Below are 25,622 nucleotides of genomic sequence, written 5' to 3' on the forward strand. Positions count from 1 at the left end.
TTCTTGTGCAGCACTTAAAAGATGTGAAGTGCTAAGCACAGTACTGTGTTAGCATCGTTATCATCACTTACAGAATTGTATCATTAACTGATGAACACATTTTCTGCCCATTTAAGTTACCTCTTATTAATTAACCCCATGCAATAAAGTTAATTACTAGTAATTTGAGGTTTCCCAAAGGTCCATGGCTGATGCTTAGCCACATATAGTCTAACAGAACAGCTTTCCTTTAAATGCTTTAGAAGACAAATGGAAATGAAAACTGACCTTCAACTTTCTAAAGACACATTTTTCTTCCCCCAATAATGCTCAAAATGCAAGTCGCATTGTCTGTATAGGCTTTAATGCTGTTAATAAATTCAAAATTAGACTGTTTGCATTCTTTAGTCTATTTGCTTTAATTAGCACCAGCTGCATCGATCTCGTTTTTGGTCAGATAACTAACTCTTCTAAAAGCTTCTGAAACCAATTTCTGTACAACTCCATGCTAAGAATTACCATAATCCCATTCTAGTCCAGCAGTTGTGTGTTCATTAGAAGTTTAATTTATCCTAATTGCCATCGAAGCCAACATTAGGAAATAGCCATGATGAAAATTAATCAAGGGACGGATAAATTATTGGATGTCTAATTCCGCAAATGTCCCAGATTCCTGGGTCCAATTACATTATCTTTTTGTATTACAAGAGTGCCTACGTATCATTATTTGTATTGCGGTAGTGTCTAGAAGCTTCAACTGAGATCACAGCCCCATTATGCTAGGCCCTGTACATAAACCTAGTAACAGACAGTCTCTGCCCCCAAGAGTTTGCAATCCAAATAGACAAAGGAAAGGTTATCCCCATTTTTACAGATGACGAGAAACTAAGGGCACGTCTTCACTACCCGCCGAATCGGCGGGTAGCAATCGATCTACTGGGGATCGACTTATCGCGTCTAGTGAAGACGCGATAAAATCGATCCCCGATGGCTCTTCCGTCGACTCCGGAAATCCACCGTGGCAAGAGGCGGAAGCGGAGTTGACGGCGGTGCGGCAGCGGTCGACTCACCGCCGTCCTCACAGCCAGGTAAGTCGACCTAAAATACGCAACTTCAGCTACGCTATTCACGTAGCTGAAGTCGCGTATCTTAGGTCGACCCCCCCCCCCCCCCCGGGTAGACCTAGCCTAAGAAACTTGCCCATGATTTCATGAGTAGTCTGTGGCAAAGACAGGACTCCAACTCTGGTTCCCTGAGTCCCAGACTTTCACAATAACCACAGGACCATGGCGTCACATGGCAATTGATGTTGACAATGTTGTGCCAGTCAGGCGTAATTTCCTTCTTTGGAAGAAGCCTCCGAATTTAAAGGAAAATCAAGCTGCAATATACAGTCATTGGAGGAATAGCCTGAACAAGAGAAATAGCAATCTATGGGTAAAACACCCTGTTCTAAAATGCACGTGTGGGGTTCCCTCTGACTTCAAAGGGAGACCTGCACACACATGGGAGGGCAGAATTTGGCCCCTTTGATGGGAATGATCAAAGAATAATGACGATAAAGTGACTTGAATGGAAAGACTGAAGAAGATCCATGTGTTTGATGTTGCATTTGGCATGAAATGAATCTGGTGCTTTCACTGAGCTCCTCATGGGCTCTGGGTGATATCCCACAGTCAGTACAAGACATCACACATGCACCAGTCACTGTCCCTCCCCCCCTCCCCCCAGTTGTAGGGGCAAATAGAAAAAAGGAGCAGTCCAGTACTAAAGTTCCACAGATTCTCTCTACTTTGAGGCACTTAAATAAGTGCCTAAACTAATCCTACAAATGCAATAAAAAATCCCAAGGCAAGAATCATGTAGAAAGGAATATGAAAACATCCAAATCAAGATACTTCTAAAATTAAATCTATGCTCGTTCTCTCCCCCTAAATACATAGACTCATAGAAATGTAGGGACCTCAAGAGGTCATCTACTCCATCTCCCTGCGCTGAGGCAACGTTAAGTATATGTAGACCATCCCTGACAGGTGTTTGTCTAACCTCTTCTTAAAACTTCCAGTGACAGGGATTCCACAACCTTCCTAGGTAATATGAGAGAGTGAGTACAGATATAATTTTAAAAAAATACATAACAATATTAGCACGCACACACAAATAAAACAATTTAATATTATTATATATTCTGAGCCACATCCTCAGCTGCCATACATGGATGTAATTCTGTTGACGTGAACTACGGGGAGGGAGAGCTCAGTGGTTTAAGCATTGGCCTGCTAAACCCAGGGTTGTGAGCTCAATCCTTGAGGGGGCCATTTAGGGACCTGAGGCAAAAAAAATAGTTGGAGATTGGTCCTGCTTTGAGTAGGGGGTTGGACTACATGACCTCCTGAGGTCCCTTCCAACCCTGATATTCTATGATTCATAGGAATGGAGCTGGGCCAACGGACACAAGCTGAGAATTGTGCCAACAGAACTTTCCATCCAATGATCTTAGACCACTTTCTAAACATTAATGACTCAGAACCCCCCTGTGAGGTAAGTCAGTAATTCTACTCAGCTGAAGACAAGAAAGTGACTGGCCCAAGGCCCAAAAAAGTCTGTGGCTGAACCAGAAACAGAACATAGGTCCCCTGGCTCCCCTTCCTGAGCTTTTAACTGACTAAAAGGTATAATTGAGTGTATGGTATTCGTACACCTTCCGGTTCTAAAATGGAGGGAGGGAGCCTGCTGGCTCGTGAGCTCAACAGTCCAGAGACGGGGAACTTTCAGGTACAGATTCTGGGGATAAGCCCCAACCTTTGAAAAAAGCACCAAGAGAGTTTTACTGTCCATGAAGTACAGAAAGATCTCCCTTTTTTAGAGGTCTCATTCGACAGAGCAAGTTGCAGATTACACAAGTTAATCAGAACAATCAAGGACTTGGAAAGTACAGTGTCAGACGATCTAAGGATTTCAAAATGAGTGCTTAATTGGCAAAAGTGGTCCTTAACACTGGAACTATTACAGTTGGTCATAACTCCCCCCCCTCCCCATGAAATATGGACTTTTTTTCTAAACTTAAAACTTTGAGAAAAGACTTTTCTGTTTTGAATTTTTCTGTTATTTTTCTTGAAATTTAACATATTTTCAAACATTGAAATTTTGAATTTTCAGGTTTGTTGCATCTCCTCTTTTATCCTCTTCCTTCATTCTATGCCCCTTCCCCCCCTCCCCACATTTTGGTGTTGACTGCAATAGAATGAATGACACCTTAGCTTGGGTTTGTTTTTTTCTCCTCTCCCTCCCGCACACACACTTTTTCATTTCTTTTTCCAGTTTTATTTTTGCCACTCTAACTTTTCAGAATGTGCTCAACTTTGGAAGAACTGGAGTGCCAGAGATTCTTTCCTTTTTGCCAATGTTTTCTTTTCCCAAAACGGAGGACGTTTTGAAAAGATACAGAGTACCAAAATGAAAAATGAAATCAGGATATCTTGGCCTTCAATTCTTTCCATTACACTCAGTGGCACAAGAAAGAAAGACAGAAAGACAGACAGACAGACAGAAAGAAGGGGTAATGAGATTGGAATTTGGCACAATCTTGAATAGTACATGGAGTTCTGGTTGCCCCATATCAAAAAGAATTGGAAAAGGTACAGAGAAGAGCAACAAGAAATGATTGGGGGGGGTGGAGAGGGGGGTGGAACAGCTTCCATACCAGGCAAGACTAAAAAAACTGGGACTGTTCAGCCCAGAAAAGAGAAGACTAAGGGGGGATAGAATAGAGGTCTATAAAATCATGACTGGTGTGGAGAAAGTGAATAAGGAAGTGTTATTTACCCCTTCAGATAACATAAGAACTAGAGGTCACCCGATGAAATTAAGAGGCAACAGATTTAAAACAAACGTCAGGAAGTACTTCTTCACACAACGCACAGTCAGCCTGTGGAATTGGTTGCCAGGGGATGTTGTGAAGGCCAAAAGTGTAACTGAATGAATTAATTAAATGAATTAGAAAATTAATTAAATACGTTCATGGAGGATAGGTCCATCAATGGCTATTAGACAGGATGATCAGGGATACTACCCCATACTGTGGGTGTCCCTAAACCTCCAACTGCCAGAGACTGGGACTGGCCAAGAGGGGATGGATCACTCAGTAATTGTCCTGTTCTGTTCATTCCCTCTGAAGCACCTGGCATTGGCCACTGTCAGAAGACAGGATACTGGGCTAGATGGAAAATTGGTCTGACCCATTATGGCGGTTTTTATGTTCTTAAAACATTCTTTCTTTAGACTAAAAAAAACCCATAGCCAGTTTTTCTGGTAAAGAAAAAGGCTACTTCAGAACACCAAAATGGAGTTCAGATGCCACAGTGTTGAGTGTGGCATAAGAGCCTGAACAGAATAGGATGGGGCTGTCCTGCTACCTGATTTTATTCTGCTCTGAATTAGCCTATTTCTATTGGGCATTGCAATATACATTGTCCTTATTCAGTGTTCTTAGAGTCTGTGATGCCTGCATAAAGCAAAGACAGGCAAAATATTTAGTAAGTGTTCCTTCCAGTTCCAGATATCAGCACTAGACAGCAGGGCGAATTGATTTTAATCAAAAAGATTTTAATCAGCAAGCAGAAAATCTTGATTTAAATAATTGATTTTAATCTTGTTTTTCACTTGTACCTTTTTAGTTATTTTCCTATAGAAAGATTGATTCTCATTGACTGGTATAATTTGGTACCTCTTTTTGCTAATCAGGGGGATAAGCTATATAATTGCTTAAATAAAGGTCTATAAATACAGTGTAACAAATGTATTCAGATTCTTTTTACTTTTTTATGCTGGGAAATGATGAATGATGCATTTCTTATTTAGTAGATGGTGATTTACTTTTTACTTGTGATTTGTGTTATGCCGCATTTGGATGGAAATTGGAGTTCATTTAAAAAGGCACAAAAACAGCATTTTAAAATTGTTTCTATTAGTTAAATAAAACTACCTAAAGCGTGCTGGAAACAAAAAGAGTAAGTCTATCAAAACATGGTTTGCATTGAAAACTAACTGATTCATTAAACAAATGAAGTATTATATGTAGCTAGTGAATTGAACAGATTGTTTCTGTTCACCATGTCCTTCAGGATTCTAGACCTAATAGATTTCATCCTGCCACACCCTGCTTTTCATCATTGCTTGGAATGAGGAAAAATAGGCTTTCCTGCTTTTTCAACTCCCAATTGATGTCTCAACTTTGAGATGGTCCAGTCATTGAACCAAACTGGCCAAATGAACTAAAGTGAAGCAAATATTCTCTCTGTACCTGCAGAAGAGGCTACTGCTGTTAAAAGTTAGTTTAGAATCTGATTCCAGGTGGTCAACCAGTGACTTCCACTGGGTCAGTGGCTTGACTTTCTTTAAAACTTTGGCAGAAAACATGTACTGTTTGAATATATTTTTAATTCATTTCAATTATTTTAATGGATGATAGTAAGTTTAGGCCTGAACACAGGTTGGCCTAATTTTAAATAGAATTTCAAAAATATATTTTTATTTTCATCTCCCCTCCTAGACAGTGTCCAAGGGGTAGGTGCAGGACCCTGGCAAAAGCCTTAAGACATCAAACATTGCCCTTTGTCCATTGATACTCTGGGGCCAAGGGTAGGCAACTTCTCCCCTAGCCCACTCACAGAGTTGGCCCGTTGCCTGCTTGTTCCCCCGTAATAGCCTAATTTCACAATGGCCCTACTCTTCACAAATAAACATATTCTTGATGGATAATTATCACAGAAGGAGCATTTAACAGTGAAACAGCTGGCAATGCCACTACTGGGGTTTGCTATGCTTCCTTGTCAGTCATCCTGTGAGTTATCAGACAGAGAAGCTCCGTCATTAGCTGCATTAAGCAAGCGGTTTTCAATATTACAGTAGATAGGGAGCAGGTTTAGGGCTGTCCTTCTGAATGGCCCAGTCCCAAACAAAAGCTGGGCTCTAATTTCCAGGCTCAGGGAGTGTAAATGGGTTGCTAATTTTCTTCCCCTCCAGTCCTGCTGCCACAGAAGGGCAATCAGACTGGTCTAGGAGAGCTACACCCAAAAGGGAGTTGTCTCAAATAGTTCTCATTCACATCAAGTCTAAATTGTTCGTATGTATTAGAAAAAGGTCAGTTTTTTCTTTCATTGAATACTGGCTTTAAAAAGAAGAGAATGTCATGGGAAAACAATCTCCCTTTCAAATCTTTGCATATTTCCCCTGGATCCTTCCACCCCGCCAAACTCCCCAACACTGAAAACATTGCAAGTTTGGGATTTTTTCCTCACCCTCTCCCGCCATTCCAGCCACGTCCCCTTTTCAGCAGAAAAACAGAAATATGGAGAAAGGGAGGGCACGTAACCAAAAAAAAGTAGGTTTAAAAAATATCCAAACATCCAAAAATATCCAGTACAATATTTCACACAAAAAATTCAGAATAAAATGTAAGCAAGGTGCTAGGTGCTGTACAAACAGAGGGCCCCAGCCCTGAGAAGTTTACAGTCTAAACAACCAGTCTCTTTGTGTTTGTTTTTCCTGATGTAGGCATGGGAGGCCGAGTCGGGTGGGAAAGGGTACGAGCGGGAATGTGTCAATTATTGACAAAGGGGAAGGGGAATGGACTGAGAAAATGTTGTGGTTGAAAAGCCCCCTTTGAAGGCAGGCAGGAGGCCGCGAACATGTTTTCCATTGCACCACCGTCCCTATTCTGGGTGGGAATCAGGGCTGGGGGTCCCAACATTGTGCTGCGCGTGCTTGAGACAATCCCGGGTCCCTTGCGGGTCAGCGGGAGGACGCGGCGTCCCGGCTAGCAGGCAGGGCTAGCGTCGCGCCCCCTGGCTTTCCGTTCTTACCTTGCGGCCTTGTCTTCGTGCCATGCTTGTTAGGGAGCCTTTGAGCGGTACATGTGTGCAGGCTTCCCGTTGGGTGAACTGCGGGTAGACTAGGTGGCTACCCAGCACCCGGGGCAGCCGTGAGGATGAAGGGATAGGTGTGTGTCGCTTATTCCTTTCAAGGGCTGGGCAGAGGCAAGCCTATAATTATCAGTTAGTGCCAGTGGCACTTCTGCCTGACGAAGTGAGGTTTTTACCCACGAAAGCTTATGCCCAAATAAATCTGTTAGTCTTTAAGGTGCCACCAGACTCCTTGTTGTTTTTGTAGATACAGACTAACACGGCTACCCCGATACTTGACAGTCTAAACAGGCAACAAAGTCAAAGGGTGGGAGAGGAACTCAGAGGTCACCCAGCAGAGGGGGGAATAGCACCCTGAGACTGTACTGCCTCAAAGAACGGGGCAGATTCTAGGGGCAGAACCTAGAAAGTGTTCAATTCTAGTGTTCTGGTTCAATTCATAACAGAGATAAGAGTAGGCTACACTGGTCACATACAGATTTAGCACCGATCAGGAGTGTGTGGAAGCAGGATAAATATTCCTGGCTACGCCTCCTTGCGTTTATGGCTGGCCCGGAGTGCACCCAATTATAGGAGAGTATTTCTAATGAGAGCCCAATTAATTACCAAACAAGCAATGAAAAATAAGAAAAAATATGAAAGGATTTTTTTTTTCCAGAAAGAAAATAATCCAGTGCATGAAATGGAAGTGAGCAACTGAGGCCTCGGGGGAAAAGATATTAAACACTGAAAATGGGAACACTACCTAGAATTAGAATGGATATGAAATAGGATTCCTTCTCAGATTCCATCCACAACATACTGCAGGTTATTTATTTGGGGGCAAATGCAATATTAAATATTTGCTTCTTCAGTCCCAGCCAGGAATTTTAATTCACTATAAAGCAAATAAAGCTGAAACATATTGGGCATAATTAGCTAGAATATTCTCTTGTTTTTGTGGTCAGCTTAAAAAAATAAATCATATGAAGTTTGGAATCTGCTGTAGGCCATAAATTAAATCTTCAAGAGAAGAGCTGGCAAGTGCATATAGATGGTTGTGTTTTCAGTGGATTTATCCCAACCTCTTTTACCTGCAATAGCATCTAATTTCCCCAAGGTCCTTTTTCTGCTGTTTGACACATGCAAGCAATACAAGTTCAATACCATAAGGTGGGGGGGGGAAAGGGGGAAGAACAGTCAGGAACTACTTTTTTTTTTTTTTAAAGAACAAAACGTGTTTAGCAGATCTAGGAAGATGATGAGAAAAAAGCTGAATTTGAAAGGTCAGCTCCATTCAGCAAGAAAAATATCACATTAAGCAGACTTCTTTAGAAGATGCTTTGGAGGCTTTTCACAGAGAGAGAGAATAAACAGCATGTGAAAGGGGTAGGGAAAATAAGTACACAATTGATTTGCACTTATTAATACTGCATAACTTCTGAGTAGCAGAGGGAAGCAGACCCATGAATCAACTCTATACGGTCATCTCTAATAAGTTAAGATGTTAACTTCAATCCCTTCATGCTGAGTGCTATTTATACCACACACTGTTCTCTCCATTTGTATTTATTAGGAGACTTGGAATAAGCAGTTGAATCTTGATTTAATAAGAATGACAATGCTTAGTGTGAGCTTCCATCTGACTGCCAGGCAGGGTGGGATACTGAAGCGATGATACCACGGTGATGGGCTTGTTCGAAATGTCAGGATCAATAGAGCAGATAGTGAGACACACAGAGCCGAGTTTACATTCCTGTTCACAAGGCTCAGGGAATTGGAACTCCTGGGATGTCCTGCAAGAAGCTCCACCTTCTGCCAAGGTGGCTCTGACCAACATCCATTTTTTGGTTGTTTTAGAGAACTTGAGATCACTGTGGGGCCCTTGATAGGCACTATCAACACTTGACTTAGTAAGGGGAGGTGCCAATCATATTTAAACATGCAGAGGACAACTCGTGTCAAAGAAGCATCATGAAGGACACAGCATTAGGAAGAGCAGTAATCGGATTACAATGGTCTATCCATTCATTAATTCCAATCTTGATCGTTACAGAACTCCAACCCAGTCAGCCCTTAACGTGCATTTAAAAACCCAGGAACATGTGTTACAAAACATAAATGATCAAAAGCAGCAGCATTTCTCCCCCTTCCCCAACCCTGCCTTGTCTCACCTACTCGCCGAACAGAAGGGGTTCAAAATCCCCACCCACTACACTTGCCTACTCCCCTCACCAGCCCTAGTCCTCTGCCAATGCCTGCTCACACGGACAGGCTTCAGAAGGTCCTCTGGTGTGAGCTACTTCCCACCTGGGCCATGGCAAGAAGGGGATAATTCCAGAGGAGGGGCCGTGATGGAGAACGCTCTGCCAGCAGGCAACTCAAGCATCCCCTCAGATCTCAAATGAGGCAGAATGGTGGGGTAGGGGAAGGCATTTGCAGAGGCCTCAGGCCGATTGATAAAAGTATGATTATTGTATCATGATTGGTTATGGGGCACAACCTCTGCTCAGAGCCTGTCTGGAGCAGCCAGTCTTCTGGGCACCTATGAGAGGTGACAAGGCAAAGGAATCAAAGCCCCACTCCCACCCTTCTCATGTAGCAGCCATAGAAGTATTCACCATAGGCTACTCCAATGGAGCATCTCCAGGCCCCTTGTGCAGCCTTTCTGCTGGAGTGGGAGAACAGGAAAAGAGGAGCCATGCAGCGATCCCCGGGTCTTACCTCCCTCCGTGTTCTCCCTGCCACACCCATGAAGGCAGGGTTTGCTCCCCTGAATATATTCCCCAAATAAGCATTAGCTCTCTGGGTCCCAGTGCATCAAATGGGAGACACAGAGAGTGCCTGAGACGAGTCTGAGCTGCAGGCAGCTCTACGGGGCTCATTTCTCTATTCTGAGCATCCCGCCGGCTGCATGAGCCGACAGGGGCTTCCTAAGACCAAACAGAGCATCTGTGCCATATGGTGAAAGGCTGGAATTCTGCAGCATTTCCAGACCTGCTTCAACCAGCCAAGGTTTGTGGATTTTAATCGCACATTTTTCTAGCATCCAGGGCAGCACTTCAGCAGCAACATCTTGTACGTGTCCATGATCCAACACCTATTCTCTGCGCCCGGTGCCAGCCACGGCAGCCAACCAGTTCTGCCTTAGGCTTACAGCTAGCATTTCTAGTCCCAACAGCTGACACTGTCAGCCAATCGCCAAGCTGGAAATCCCAAAGCTAATCAACGACACGGCCAAGTTCTCAGCCTCTGCATATTTATTTTTCTAACCATTTTATAATGTTTAATAAGCAATTGCCGGAATTTGCCTCAGCCTTCATTTCCCACTAGAGAGAGAGATGACAATATTTGCATATATGCACACCTGTACTCCTCCTCTCCACGGCCCTGTGTGGAGGAAAGTAGACCGTACGTAAACAATAATTAGCACTTACATTGCGCCTTTCCTACAATGATCATCACAAAGAATTTTATGATATGCAGAAATATTACAGTCCTCACTGTGCAAATGGTGAGATGAAGGCACGGAGCGTTACCTAAGGTTACAAAACAAGTTACACCACTCTTGGACATAAATGGTGTTATTCCTGATTTACACTGGTATGAGTCAGAGGAGAATATGGACCAACGTTGTGTGCACTTACAGAATTCTAGAAATGTAGGGCTGGTAGGGGCTTTCAGGCCATCCAGTCCAGCCCCCTGTACTGCGGCAGGACCAAGCATACCTTCTATAGCACTTTCTCATTGTGAGCCTCAAGGCTCTTTACAAACATCAATGAATGGAGTCTCCCAATACTCCTATCAGGTAGGTGTCACATGCATTTTGCAGACCAGGCTTGTAATGTGCCCAAGATTACAGTGCCTCAGTGACCGGAATGGAGCCCAGGGGGCCTGCTTGCTATGATCACTTCACACAACCCTGCCTCTGAAGGACCAACCAAGGAGATACCCAGGCCACAGCAGGACCCGATGACCACATCTGACTGGATTTGCACTTCATCCTTTAGCATTTTAATTAGAGGACGCTGGGGGATGAGCACAGATTTATTGCATTTGTAGAAATGGGGAATTCATGGTTCAGAGTCAAGTTAGGAAAGTGGCCAATTGGTTGAAGAAAACTTGAAATAAAAGTGCAGGAGTTCTGGCTTTTACCAGACGCCCACCAAGACAGAGCCATTGGAGAGGACTCAAGGTAACAAGCATGAAATCACGAGAAGCAGCTCGGGCTGGCTGGCTCATGCCTCGTGGCCAGGACATCTCCCAGCAGTGTCTGAGAGCTGCACTTTTCAAACGAGCCTTCCCATGGGGGTGAGATACAGCACAATTCTCGGCGGCTTCCTGAAAGAATTTTAACACATGCTTAGCCCCTTCTCCCTCCTCTCCTGCAGAGTAGCATTACTCGCACTGATACTTCAGATCGCATAGCCATAACAACAAGCCACAGAGCCTCCTGGAGGGGAAATCTTAAACCTAGCCATCTACTTCCCCTCTGTGCTTTTGTACATACAGGCAACTAAGGACTCAAAAGAGCCTTTTCTTTGTCCTTCATGCTTGAAGGTCTGTATGGGCACATGGGGCAGAGTGACCACAGCTAGGCAGGCAGTGAGCTCTGACTCCTGCTTACCATGCAAAACTTGCTCATTTCCCAATTACCTGGTTTCTCCCCTGCACCCTTCCGTTTTATCCACCAACAACACTGTGTCATAAACTAAGATTATAAACTCTTTTGATGACACCTAGCACTATGGGGTCCTGATCCTCAACTGGGGCCTCTTGGTACTACATAAGAGTTGATATTATTATTAACTATTATTACTAGGATACTAAATAAATACTAATGCTAAGGAAAAGTGGCATAGATCAAGGGATTGACAACAGGACGAGGAATCTGTAGGTCACCAAACGAAATGGCCTAGATCAGTAGCGACTGAAATGAATCTTCTAAGGCAGAGCACAACAGGTGCTAATTGGCACTCTCTGCCAAGAAGTCCAGGGGGAATGGGGCAGAGAGGTGGAACTTGCCCTCTCAGTGCCAGCTCTGGTCCCCCGAGATGGTGGTTGAGGCTCACTGGTTTGCAAAGATGCATGCACAAGGGGAGGCTTCCGCTGCCACTGCAGGTGTTGCACCTGCTCAAAGGCGGCGGAAGGGTCTTCAGGCCCCAGGGAGGTCAGTCTACAGCTTTCCATCAGTGTGGAAAATAATGACAGGGGAGGCAAGCCTGTCACTTGACTGCTGCCTCCGGGGCCAGTGCACTTGACTTACTGCCGCGCGAGACGCTGCCGTAATTCCTCATCCTGCTGAGCGAGAAGCTTCTTGTTATTGAATTGCTGACCCCTTCCATGCCCTTTCCCAGAGACCACTGGCCAGGATCAAGAATTCTTCATAAGCTTTGCAAAATATCAAGGAACCGAATGCGTGAGTGAGGAGACTGTTAAAACTGAGACTCTCTGGTCTGAGACCTAAATGCCCCCGTCTGACAGGGGGAAAATACACAGGAAAGTCTTTGGCATTCACCTCACGGAGCCCCTGACACACCTCCCCTTCGGGTGAAATGGGCATACTAGGCCGTGGAGTATACTCTGGAGCCTTTGTGAAGCCGGATGGTCCATAAAGGATCTGAGTCTATACGAGCAGTGTCCCTCCACTCTGCTCGCCTGTCTACGCTGCCCCATGCCAGAGCACTGCCATCCTCCGTGAGGGAGTGAAAAGTTACAGAGGGGGATTCATGGTATTTCAAGCAGCATTACCTATTGTGCCCATTTTCGCCTGGAATCTTTTGGGTTCAAGATGTCCTGCCACAGCACAATGTTCCCAATGACACCTCCCTCCCGCCCCACGATGTCGCCCTGAAGAGCTCCAGCTGTGTAGTGATAACATCCTGGGGCTTCAGAGACCTAGGAAGAGGCATAAAATGTAGTCACTGTTTCTCCCTTTTGTTGCTTTTATGTTCCCTCCACAGCTTCTCACCCTCCCTCCGCCACCGTACAGCAGAGAGGGGGAGCTGGCCATAAATGCACGTTATGAGAAAATCGGTTTTCTCACTCATTTAATCTCTGTAAAAGAAGATAAACATCCCCTGCTGGACACACGTTTTCCTAACCAAGCTGAAATTTCAAAGGGGACATAGCAAAGAAAGCTATAATTGTACAAACCTACACACCTTGAAAACATATCACAGAATGCTGCATCCTAGCAGGATACAGTCCTACTATTTCCCTTCAAGGGAGTTGTAAGAACAATGACATTAAAGGTTGTAAGATACTATGGTAACAGAAGCCAGATGGATACCGTAGCTACATATATGCTAAAATTAACTCCATGAAGCTCGACAATTGTAGCAAATCCATGTGCTAGAGAAACAGCTAAACAGTTCTAATGCAGTGTTGGGGCTAGAACCCAGAACCTTGCCTTCAAAAAACACAGGCGTCTACCAGTTGAGCTAAAGGAGATTCCACTTTTCTTCCCCAAGACTGCACTTTAGAACACACAAAGAGCAAAGGGGGAGTGAGTGGAATTAGTGCTTTCTGCTGCTCCACTGTCCTCCTCACCTCCTCCCTGCATACTTTGGGATTGTGTGCACCCCTGGGGGAACATGGAGGAAGCCAGCTCTGTGCTGTCATGAGGGTTGATTATGGCAGGTGCTTATGATGCTGGAGCAAAGCCCTTTGGCTTCCCTCCACCACCCAAGGCACCAGCATAAGGGCCATTCACAGTATATCCCTAACATTACATGCCCCTAGGCAAATGTAACTTCTGCACACTAGTCAGTAAGGGGCAGCAGAAAACCTATGCAAGAATGCAGAACATAAGAACGGCCGTACTGGGTCAGACCAAAGGTCCATCCAGCCCAGTATCCTGTCTACCAACAGTGGCCAATGCCAGGTTCCCCAGAGGGAGTGAACCTAACAGGTAATGATCAAGTGATCTCTTTCCTGCCATCCATCTCCACCCTCTGACAAACAGAGGCTAGGGACACCATTCCTTACCCATCCTGGCTAATAGCCATTAATGGACTTAACCTCCATGAATTTATCCAGTTCTCTTTTAAACGCTGTTATAGTCCTAGCCTTCACAACCTCCTCAGGCAAGGAGTTCCACAAGTTGACTGTGCACTGTGTGAAGAAGAACTTCCTTTTATTTGTATTAAACCTGCTGCCCATTAGACAGAGACAGAGGGCACACCTAAGAGTTTTCTCGAGCATGCATGCAGCAAAAACACTCTGCACATCTGATCCTCCTCATCTATGAGGTAATAAGGTACTATAGGCTAGTTGCTGAGATGGTATAAGTCAGCATAACTCTATTGAAATAAATGGACCCATGTCAATTTACACGAGGTGAGGATCTGGCCCAATGAATTCAGAGTGCACTAAAAAAGCCAGAGCTAGTGTAACCTAATGCTCTTCGGAAAACAGAACCAGAAATGCTGATCAAAAGGTACTATTCCCTGCTAGCCAACTCCTAGAGTTTACCCAGTAAACTCCTTCTAGGAGCCTTTACTATGTTGCAGGATTCCTGTTTTCAGAATCCGGGAACGAACGAGGCCAGTCTACAGGTTTGTAAGAAATAAATTGCTTTCTAAATAGAGGCATCTTTCTCAGAAGAGGTTGTTGCCTAGATAACTAAGACAAATAACCCATTTACATGTTAATTAAGTTACATAATTCCCACATGTTACAATTACACAAATACGTGCATTGCGGTGTGTGCTGCAATAAATCTTGTAATTAAGAACAGGGAGATCCCATTTTGGAGGGAAAATGCGATTACAGAATTTTAATACACGCCTTATTCCCGGATACTAGATGGGAGGACTCAAGCTGTACAATTCAGATCTGGTTCCAGATACAAACTTCCCTGAAGTTCTGGGTTGTTGAGGTTCACGTTTTTGGCTTAGTTCATTAGAGAGATGGGACTGATAAGAAATTTGGATACAGGCAAGATTGTGATCTTCCCTGCCTTGAAAACATCCCCAAACCCCTCCACCACCATCCCCTAAAATCACCATAAAGATTTAAAAGGAAACACAAACTACAAGTCACTAAAACTTGATTTTTTTAAAAAGGAAAACATAAGGGCACAGTAATTGAGTCACCAGACTATTAACTAGTTGGACCTAAAACTCTTGTATCTGCCCTTATATATCAGTACACTTTTACCAGCTTAATTTGTAATTTGCTAGGGGCTGAAAAAGCAAAGTTTCAGCCCAAACCAGGCTGAATGTGCTTAAAAACCACAGTTGGACAATGCTGTGTTGGCTGGAGTGCAGGTCTTTTCAAGATTCACAACATTCTCAGCTCAGTCCTACTGCCTTCCATAGCTTTCCAGCCAAAATTTTGTACAGCGAACTGCGGCAGATTTTGGTGATCTGACTCTTCAGTGCTAGAGGCTATGCAAAGGATGCAGCATCGTGTTTCATTATCTGTATTTAAACTTCTTCTCCCTGCTCTGGGCTCAGTCTATGGCCTTTGTATTTGGGATCAATCATGCTGGCAAAGTAATAGCTTCTCTGAATCATTTTTCAGTCTTGTCCGTGTGTGTTTCCAATTCTCTGCTCTTAATTAGATCAACCCAGATTTCAAATGAGACTGCAACAGCGCTGCCATCCTCCTGTAATCTGTCAAATCCTTTCATAACTTTCTACCGTTGCTTTTGTAAATGTAGCGTCTCTCTGGAGTGCCCCCTGTTGTGTCAAGCGTGTGCTATGTTCTGATCCAAATCCTCTCTAGGCTCAGCACAAATGTTAACACAATGACGGGGGAGTTGGATGCAAATAGAGAGAGACACTCATCCTGAGAACTCCTCTAAACTGAGAAGCTGAATCCTCCATGCTCTTTTATCAGCCAGACAGCTGGCCATGGGGCTGATGGTGACTCCAGAAGAATTTCTGAACTTCCACAATGTACTTGAGGACTAATTTTTTTTAAAGGTGGTCTTTGTTTCTCAATGAGGTTTAAATAGTGTACTGAACACCCATGGATCAGAAATGCAGGACGGCTGCACCTGAGAATTTCTCTCGCTTTTTACTTTATTGTTGCATGACCTCACAATCTTCTTCCGGGTGGGTTAGCACGAGCAAGTAGAGTCTCTGGAATGATGTAAACAACAGAACATTCATTTTATTACAAAAAGAAGGGATAGAGGCAGCTCACCTCCTGCAGCTGGAGCTGCTGATTCCAAAACACACTTTTGCTGGGCAGAAAGCACACCCCCAAACCCTGAACTTCATCTCAGGGTTACTTCCTGAGTCAGGGGTCTTTCCTGTCTGGGAGGAGTAACGGCCTTTACAGACGGTCTATGGCTGTGTCACACATACAGGTGCAGCCAGCACAGTAACTGTTACATTATTTTTATTGTCGAAGTAAATGGCAAAGAACTCCTTCTCACACTTTTCTCGGATGGCGTCTTTCAGTGACTTGGAAACAATACTCTGTGGTTTTGCTTTCAGATATCATCATTTACCCTGTATTGATGCTGGTGGTTATTAGTGGGCCATTTCTTGTGTTTGACCAACAATCATGAACTAATGTCAACTGTGATTCTTTTAGTTCTTCCTTTAATCTTTCCTCTGTTTCTTCATTTGGAGCACTCGTGCGGTGATTCCCTCCAAGACCTTTTCCACTCGGCTTATCCAAAACACCTTCTCCAGTTCTGGGAGAACACTTCATCCAATTCTCTGGGATCCAAAACACTCAGTTCGACTATGGATTTCATCACACAGGTTCCTTTATTTAGTAAACAGCAAAGCTATGTTGAGTTGATCAGACTCAAGTGTAGGGGATGGGTATAGGGCGTACCACACATCCAAAGTTACACAGACAACTTCTTCCTTTATAGACGTTGACACATTACATTAGCTATACATTAAATCACATATTTTTTGGTTGGCTTGGTTACTTTGCGGGAACTAATCCCTGTACAGCATGTTCTGTCCATTTGCTGTTCATTGGGAAGCTGATCTTTACATTCCAGGTTTATCTTGTCCATGATCCCTAACATCAAGTTGTTGCTGCTTATCTTAGCTAGTACAGACATTCCGACTCCAGCACACTGTTTGTCAAGCCCCTATTTACAACTTAACCTTCAATTCACCTTCTCAATTAGGCCCACTAAGAAATGAGTTACCAAGTTACTTATGTCAAGCCAGTCCTGTGACCCAGTAGTGGAGCCACAAGTTGAGAACCTGCCTGGAGAAGTATATCCTGAGAGAGTGCTTCCTTTTTTTTCTTTTGTGTTGCTGAGTGGGTGCTACATTGAAGGCAACACTAAGAACATAAGAACGGCCATATTGGGTCAGACCAAAGGTCCATCCAGTCCAGTATCCTGTCTACCGACAGTGGCCAATGCCAGGTGCCCCAGAGGGGTGAACATAACAGGTAATGATCAAGTGATCTCTCTCCTGCCATCCACCTCCACCCTCTGACAAATAGAGGCTAGGGACACCATTCTTTACCCATCCTGGCTAATAGCCATTAATGGACTTAACCTCCATGAATTTATCTAGTTCTCTTTTAAACCCTGTTATAGTCCTAGCCTAAACAACCTCCTCATGCAGAGCCACTTAGTGTGGCTACATAGGCCTCTGTATTGATTTGTGTGCCAGTGTGAATGCCTGTGTGAGAGTGATCTGTTGAAAGGGTCACAGGAAGATGCCCAGAGATCTCTGCAAAGCCAGTTGGCTCGTGACCAGAGATGCCTCTAAAGCAAGCCCTGTGACTCCAGCTAGTAGGGCCGAAACAAAAGGGCCCTGACCGAAGTAGCATCGCTCTGCTGGCTTGACCGGCGAGGGGACTGCCTGGGTCTAGGTTTGTGTGTCCCTATCCTCCCCGTCCTCGGACGGCCTGATTTCTTCAACCTCTTTCCCCTAATTCTCCTTCCCCGCCTGTGGGTTCGAGTCCCACCAGAGTAGTTTGAAGGCAGTTTATGAGCCACTCACTGGTCCAATCACTTCACCTGATGCAACAGAGTATGCAGCGCCATTCTCTCTGAGACTAGCGACGCTCTTTGCTAAAGGGGTCTGTAGGAAAGTTGTGGACATCCTAAACAAACCTTCCCTGCGTGAAAGACCCTAGAGTGAGTGGCCGGGTCCTGGGGGTCGGAGGAGGCAAGTGGTCTCCTCTTCGCCAGGAAACCCGGATAGGTACTGGGGGGCGAGGATTCCAAGGTGATTCCCGCTTCGCCAGCTGTTGGGAAACATGGGGGCCAGTGAGTCAAAAGGAATCACCGTCCCGTCAAAAGGCACACCTGCAGCTTACATGTACTCGAATTATGGTCCTCTCACTTGCAAGTTTTTGAAAAGATGGAATTGGTATACCAGAGATGATCCCAAATTACAGTTCCCCTTAGAAGGGAGTTTTGACCTTGACAAGATAGTCATCTCAGAGGCGCACTTCTTGCCAACACCGTCGGACAAAATCAGTTTGGTGAGGGACCTTGTCAAAGGCTTTCTGGAAATCTAAGTACACTATGCTCACTGGATCCCCCTTGTCCACATGACTGTTAGCATCCAATAAGGTTGAAAACTTTCTTGTCAAGTTCATGGTTTTGCCTTTCCGTTGTTACTCTGGCGTGATCACAGATTGATCTTTGGCCTCTTTTGTCCACTGAAGATGAACAGAAACTGCTGGAAGGATTGGAACAGGCTTATTGTTGTGATTGTGTAACAATGTGACAACAATGGCATTGGAACAGCCACACAATAGGCCCATCAAATACATCAGTGTTCTCCTCTTCCACTTTAATAGACAAAAGTATTAAATGGCACATGTGGTCTTGAATCCGATGATTCTGATTTTCTAACAAGGCCACAAATCATTTCTATCTTGCTATTTAACAACCCTCAACACAGCATTATCTCTTTTTATTATTTCATTTCATTTCAACTACTTATTTCTTCCCAATCCAGTCAATCTTATCCGGTATATTGAGTCTGTTAAATTCATACATTGACATTAGGTAATCCATAAACAAGAGCAACATGGTAGCAGTTTTGATCAGCAGTTTTAATATTTACGACATTTCGAATAAGAAACTACTTACGTAGGGAATTGGAGACAGAGGGCCTAGTCAGTTTTATAAGGAACCAGATTATTAGATGAACTGCCCACCTTCCAGAAGTTTCTAGATTCCAGAAAACCAATCCCCACATCTCTTGACCACTCCACTCAGTCCAATCTCTTCAATATTCAATGACAGTTGTTTCCACCCACTAGCCCCACCTCAAACGATCGATGACACCATAAATCCTCTTTCACCTCTAGGCTTCAAGATAGTTCTAAAGCTTTCTTACTGTTTCCTACAGTTCCTGAAGGACATAACAAGAACCTTGATATTCTAATCTCTTCCAATTTAAGTTTCCAGAAGAAGGTTCAGGTTCACAAAATAAAATTAGAGCCTATAGTATGAATAACTAATATATACTATGTTCATATAATTACTTCAGAGTACACACATTCAAAACATTTGCGCGGAAGAGAAAAATGGTAAAACCCATGAAAAACTACTGCATTGTATTTTTCCTTATGCTAAAGCAGTCCTGCTCCCCGCCCCCATCAGCCCTGGATACAGATCCCGAGTTGAGCAGGATTCAGAGCAGGATTTTGGCTCAGGTCTGTCCTTGGTAGATACAGACACTTGATCATTTTTTAGTCCTATTGACTTTGTAATATGCCAGTGCGATGTGCCAGACCTCTATTATAAATGCGGTATGTCGTACAGTCTAACAAGAAAATTATAAATGATCTATTTAAACAAAACAGTGAGTACATTAAGGAGATGACATGTTTTGATGAATCAAATAAATTTCTCCTTCTCTCTCCCATTCCTTTTAAACTTCAAAGCAATCAAATGTTGTTTATGCATAACATTTAATCCCTTCACAAATCTGTCGCTTGATTGAATTTGCACACTCTATTTCCTGTGAGCCAATGTTAAGAGAACTTCCTATAATTTAATCTATTTCCCCTGCACTCCCTCTATTTTTGCAGTGATATCTTCTATTAGCAACTCTATTATGCCTAATATCTGTAATGTTGATTAGAACTGTCACTTAAAGCAACCTGCACTTATAAACTACTAGGATGGAAAAAAAAAAAGAAAAAAAAATACAAGGAGAAAAGAGACAATAATTACCTGTCTTTGATGTCACACAGATCAATGTGTAAATCACTAAAATTCCCCAGGGAACCTTGCTGAACTAAAATGAGGTCCTTGGGCTGGTTATCAATAAAGATGAGCCTCATGCAGCCTTGAAAAGCAGTAATGGGATTTAAACATTGGGAATCGGTGAAATTGTCAGGGCACCCTGTGGGACAAAAGGGAAGGAAGGGAAAGAAAAAGAATGAAGAAGCGTGTTAAAATGAGCGTTTATTTCTGCTGGGATTTCCTGATGGAAGACCTTGAGATCTAATTATTCCTATTGTTTTCTTTCCTTGCCCCGAACAAGCTTGTGTGTTATAAATCCAACGGTAATACAGAAAGAGAGCAGCCAGCCAAGGAAACCAGGTGCAAGGGCTTCCGACGTGCTGAGCACAGTGAAATGCTCTTTTGTCTTCTTTAAACGCTACAGTCAATAGTTAACTCCTCCCAGAGCAAACACCATGCAACATTTAAAAATTATTATGGGTCAGACTCTGTTAGGGTGACCAGGTAGCAAGTGTAAAAAATCGGGACGGGGGTGAGGTGGGGGATGGGGTAATAGGTGCCTATATAAGAAAAAGCCCCCAAAATCGGGACTGTCCCTATAAAATCAGGACATCTGGTCACCCCACATTCTGTCAGGGCAAGGAACGTGGATGAAATCCGATGGCCAGCTAGGAAGGAAAAGAGAGCAGAGACCAGCGCATCTGCCTCTATGTTTGGACAGCTCCTACAGCAGATCAATAGTGTATATCAGTCTTACAGTAGTTCTCAGAGGCTTCAAGCAGGCCAAGATCCCACTGTGTTAGATGCAACAGAGATCTAGTAGGTGACAGTCCCAGTCCCAAAGACTTTACAATCAAAAAGACAAGGGGTAACATTTTCAAAAGTGCCTGAATGACTTAGGGGCCTAAGTGTCATTTTCAAAAGTGACTTAGGTATTTAGGTATTCAGAAAGGCCGTGTGCTTTAAAGACAGATTTCAGTTTCATATATAGGGTGAAATTCTGATATTTGATGGGTCTGGGTTTGGCCCGTCTCCCAAATAAGCATGTGTCTATATGATAAAGACCATTGCTAACGTGGTTATTCTGACTAAATACAGTCCCCAGGAAAAGCCCTTCTACGCTTAAGATTAGTCTGTTTAGGAGCATGGGTCATCACCACAGAGGTGACTGTGTTCGGAGCGACAGTAGGTTGCGTGGATGAAAGGGCAGTTGTGAAGCAACAGAATTCCATCTTCCTGCGAGAAGAGAATCTGTTTCTTACAGGGATTCAGATCTAAATTCACAAAGGTATTTAGCTGCCTAAACCCTAGATGCCTAGGGTTTAGGCCTAATGCCTATTGAAAACCAGATGCCTGGCAACCCCTCTCCTGGGGTCAGGCAGCTTAGGCACCTGAGGGTTTTTTTTTTTTTTTTTTTTTTTTTTTTTTGCAGGAATGAGTTAGGTAGCTGCATTGCTGCCCAGAAAACAGCAGGAGAGAGAGGTGGTGCCGCCACCCACCTTATTATGCTTAGCGCAGTGGTTAGAGCACTCACCTAGGATGTGGGAAACCCAGACCCCAAGCCCCGACCCGTCCCCCTCTGCCAGGTCGGGAGCACGGATCTGAACAGGAGTCTCCTATCTCTCAAGAGAGTGCTCTCATCACTAATCTTTGGGATATTCTGATATGGTGCTCCGTCAGTCTGTACCACTGTGGATCAAGAGTGATTGGAGCAAGGGGACTGAGACTGGGGTCTCCCACCTCAGGTGGGTATCCAGCCACCAGACTAGAGAGTCCTTTTCACATTCACTCTCTCTAGCTCACTAAGTATGTATCATCCACAGTGGAACAGTCACTGGGCCAGCAAGAGAGAGAATGACTCTGTAGTCCAGTAGTTAAAGGACACACCTGGGAGGTGGGAGACCCAGGGTTCAGCCTCAGGCCCTCTGCTCCAATCACTCTCTCATTCAGTTTGTGAATCGCTCTGGGGCTTAAGTGGGAGATAGGCATCCGGATGCATAGAGTGAGGCAGCAGTGTAGAAGCAGAAACAGAGGTATGGAGGGAACATTTGCCCTGACAACATAGGCACTCAGTAAGCTTAGTGACCCACAGGGTTTGGCGGGAGTTTTGTGGATCGCAGTGGAGCCAAAACTGGGACTCAGATGCCTAAACCCTAGAATTAGGCATCTATGGTTTAGGCAGCTAAATACCTTCGTGAATCTAGACCTGAATTCCTATAAGAAACCGATTCTCTTCTCTCAGGAAGATGGAATTCTGTGGCTCAGGACTGTCTTTTCATCCACTCAACCTACTGTGGCTCCTAACACAGTCACCTCCCTGATGATGACCCATGCTCCTAAACAGACTAATCTTAGGCGTAGAAGGGCTCTTCATGGGGACTGCATCTAGTCAGAATAAGCACATTAGCACGGGTCTTTGTCATGTAGACACATACTTATTTGGGAGATGGGCCAAACACAGACCCAAATATCAGAATTTCACCCTATATATGAAACTGAACTCTTTCTTTAAAGTACACGGCCTTTCTGAACATCACTTATGATTATGCAGTGTTGTTGTAGCCATGTTGGTCCCAGGATATTAAAGAGACAAGACAGGTGAGGGAATATTTTTTATTGGACCAACTTCTGTTGGTGAGAGAGACAAGCTTTTGAGCTGACACAGAACTCTAAGCTCAAAGTCTCTCTCACCAAGAGAAGCTGGTCCAATAAAAGATATTGCCTCACTCACCTTGTATCACTTATGATTGACATACCATAAGAGGCACTTTCTGTAAAATATAGAAATCTTTACATTAGCTAAAAAAGGCAGATTTTTCTGATTTAAGCATATGTGATGTCTGTCATGTCAAAGTCCTTAATAAGGATTAACTTCATAACACCCCCGCATCTTTATACTCACTTTAGAGACGGGTTGAGAGAGAGACAGAGAGGATAAGTGCCTCACCCAAACTCAAAGTAGTAGAGCCAAAAAACCAGAACCCAGGAGTCCTGCCTCTTTGTCCCCTGCCTAAAACCACTGCATAAAACTATATCCCTTGATCCAAACTTTTTTTTTTTTTAAATACTCTGCATCTTTCTGGAATATAGCTGTGTTAAGGATGACCTATCCTGAAGATCTCCAGATAACGGCCTTGTTTGTTTATTCACTTTTATTCCTTTTTAATTCAAAAGAGGGCAGACAGGACAGAAAGTTTCGTATTCTGTCCCAGCTTGGTCACATCTCTTTCAACACCGTTTTTTTCTTCTCTCTCTGTTAAAACATAATGGCACCGTAACCTCTACATTCAATGGGGAGGCCGGTCAATTCAAAGGTGGGCCAAATGATGGAACCCTTACTAATGCAATGGATGCAAACGATGGAAGCCTTACTAATGCAAACAGCCCACTAAGTTCAACGGGGCTGCTCGTAAATACAGGAGCTCACTGGAAGGGTTCCTCAGTGAGACCTATATTGGGCTCCCAAGTTAAGCAGGGTTGTAGTTATTTAAGGAGCAAAGATGGATTTGGCCTACAAAGCTGTGATGGTGAGAGTAGGCAGCCTACCTATGTAGCAGCGGAAGAGGTATTGGTTGTATACCCCGTTGGCTGATGGGAGTCAATCTCTTTCATCCATATTGGTTTGTTTACTGTTTTCTTCTCTCTCATGTTCCCTTGTGCCCCACAGCAGTCCTCTCGCACGACAGACTGCACACCAACACAGCACGTGTTGCCCCTCATCGCCGGGACAAGAGCCTGCGATTCCAGCTCCTAACTCCCTGCCACACAACGCAGAGGAGAAATGGCCTTTCAAAGCTCAGTCCCTGGACGGTGAAATCCATTTGAAACAACCTACCTCCGAAATAGTAGCTGTTCCCAGAATAGATCTGCGAGAGGGTGGTTGCGTGAGCAGCTGCGGCGACGTCGTTATCCAGAGTCAGGGTGATGCGATGCCTTCTGGCGTTTATGTTAACTGAATGCCAGAGCCCGTCATGGAGATTGCTGCCTGGAAGACAAATGCGGAGGGTAAAGGAGAAGAGGGGAGGAGGAGGAGGAGGAGGTGGTGTTCACAAGCCTCCTTCATGTTCAGTCTCCTACTGCATGGGGAATAATGAAACAGCCTGGCTGGGAATGCAAAGAGCAGGCAGCAGGAAGTAACCAGCTGAGCTGATGATTTGATGCTTCTCTGCTCAGTCCATTACCTCTGGAAGTGCTTTGGAATAGAACAAAAAGTGGAGAGATTTTCAAGACCTTCTTAAAGGGATTTAGGAGAACAAGACTCACTGGCTTTCAAAGGGACTTGTGTTCCTAAACCCCTTTGGCACTTTGGAAAATCCCCCCCAATAAGATTTAATAAAGTTAAAATATCATCTGGCTATATGGAGGCCAATGTGCATTGTGTTTGATGACAGTGCTCCTTGGAAGCCAAGAGTACCACTCTGCACAGCCACTTCTATAGGGAACATTCCTGGGGGATATTGCTAAGTGTGTCTTCTCTCATTTGCACACCTGTGCAAGGCTGGGGACAAGCTGACCCTTTGCTTCTTTACTCTGTGAATCCATGTCAGAATTATGACCCTTCAAATGTTGTAACATGTAAGAATCCCAGGTCATCTATCCTGACAGTCTTACAGGTCACGGGACAGGATTCTGACTGCACTTACACCAGTGTAAATCAGAACTTAACTGCAATCAATGGAGGCGTGCCAGCGTAAAACTGGTGCAAGCAAGATCAGAATTGGACTTCTGATATTTACTCTTGCTAATGGGATTCTCACATTAACATTGCTTTTTGGAGGCAGTGAAAAGGATTTTAGTGATAAGTAGAGGCATATTAACAATTGAAAACTAAATGCAAAACCTGTGTGGGGGAAATCACTTAATTAGGAGCCAGGAAATGAGACTATTTCCATAAAAGCTTTTGCTACAACATGCACATTTTCCAAGGAAAAACAGGCTAATTTTCCAGGGAAAATGGACCAATTTTCAATCAAGAATAGGACTATTTTTAAGTGAAAAACGTTGTTAAGGTCTGAAAATTGTTCAAGAGAAGATAGACCCATTTCCACCCCCAATTTGACCTATTTGTGAACAAAAATGCCTTTGCAGGGAGATGTGGACATTTGCAGTTTTCCCATGCTTTTCATGTGAATGTAGCCAGGTCACCAATATTTTGCGCTATCTCAGATTAATGATTTCACAACCACATAAACAAGCAAAATAATTTGACTTTCTCCCACCTTCACAAACAACTTCATTGCAAGGATGAAATCTCTGTGTTCAACCTTTACTTGGGGGCAACCTGGGACTTTAGCCAGCTTCTTGAAGAGTGTCTGTGCAGAGCTGTACATCTTGAACACCAGGGTTCTGTCTGACCAACTCTTCCCTGTTAAAGGTTATCAAACGAAGATTTTTGCTCCCTTTAAGAGCCAGGGATTTGTCCAGGTCCAGTTTCTATCCGGCGTATTTTAATGTTGCTGATCATTTTATATACTACTATTTTTTGGCTAATGGATTTGTTGTTTGTTTGTTTTTAATCTACCAGCGCACTCTTCATTTGCCTTGGGAAGTCTGAGTTCAGATCCCAAGTGAAAATGAATTTGCCACATCTCCTA

At 43.9% G+C, this 25,622-nt stretch overlaps 1 protein-coding gene across 1 annotated transcript in view; it reads right to left on the reverse strand.

Moving 5' to 3' along the window:
* Positions 1-25,622, reverse strand: part of CNTNAP5 (contactin associated protein like 5) — a 408,220-nt gene that overhangs the window by 161,841 nt on the left and 220,757 nt on the right. Inside the window, exons 9-11 of the mRNA XM_029910538.1 lie at positions 23,864-24,013; positions 20,017-20,188; positions 1,326-1,336 (exon numbers count right to left, since the gene is read on the reverse strand). Of these exons, the coding sequence (XP_029766398.1) occupies positions 1,326-1,336; positions 20,017-20,188; positions 23,864-24,013 (333 nt within the window). The remainder of the gene's footprint in view (positions 1-1,325; positions 1,337-20,016; positions 20,189-23,863; positions 24,014-25,622) is intronic.

This window comes from Terrapene carolina, unplaced genomic scaffold (genome assembly GCF_002925995.2).
Source record: "Terrapene carolina triunguis isolate 2854851 unplaced genomic scaffold, T_m_triunguis-2.0 Scaffold62, whole genome shotgun sequence".
Classification (NCBI taxonomy): Eukaryota; Metazoa; Chordata; order Testudines; family Emydidae; genus Terrapene; species Terrapene triunguis.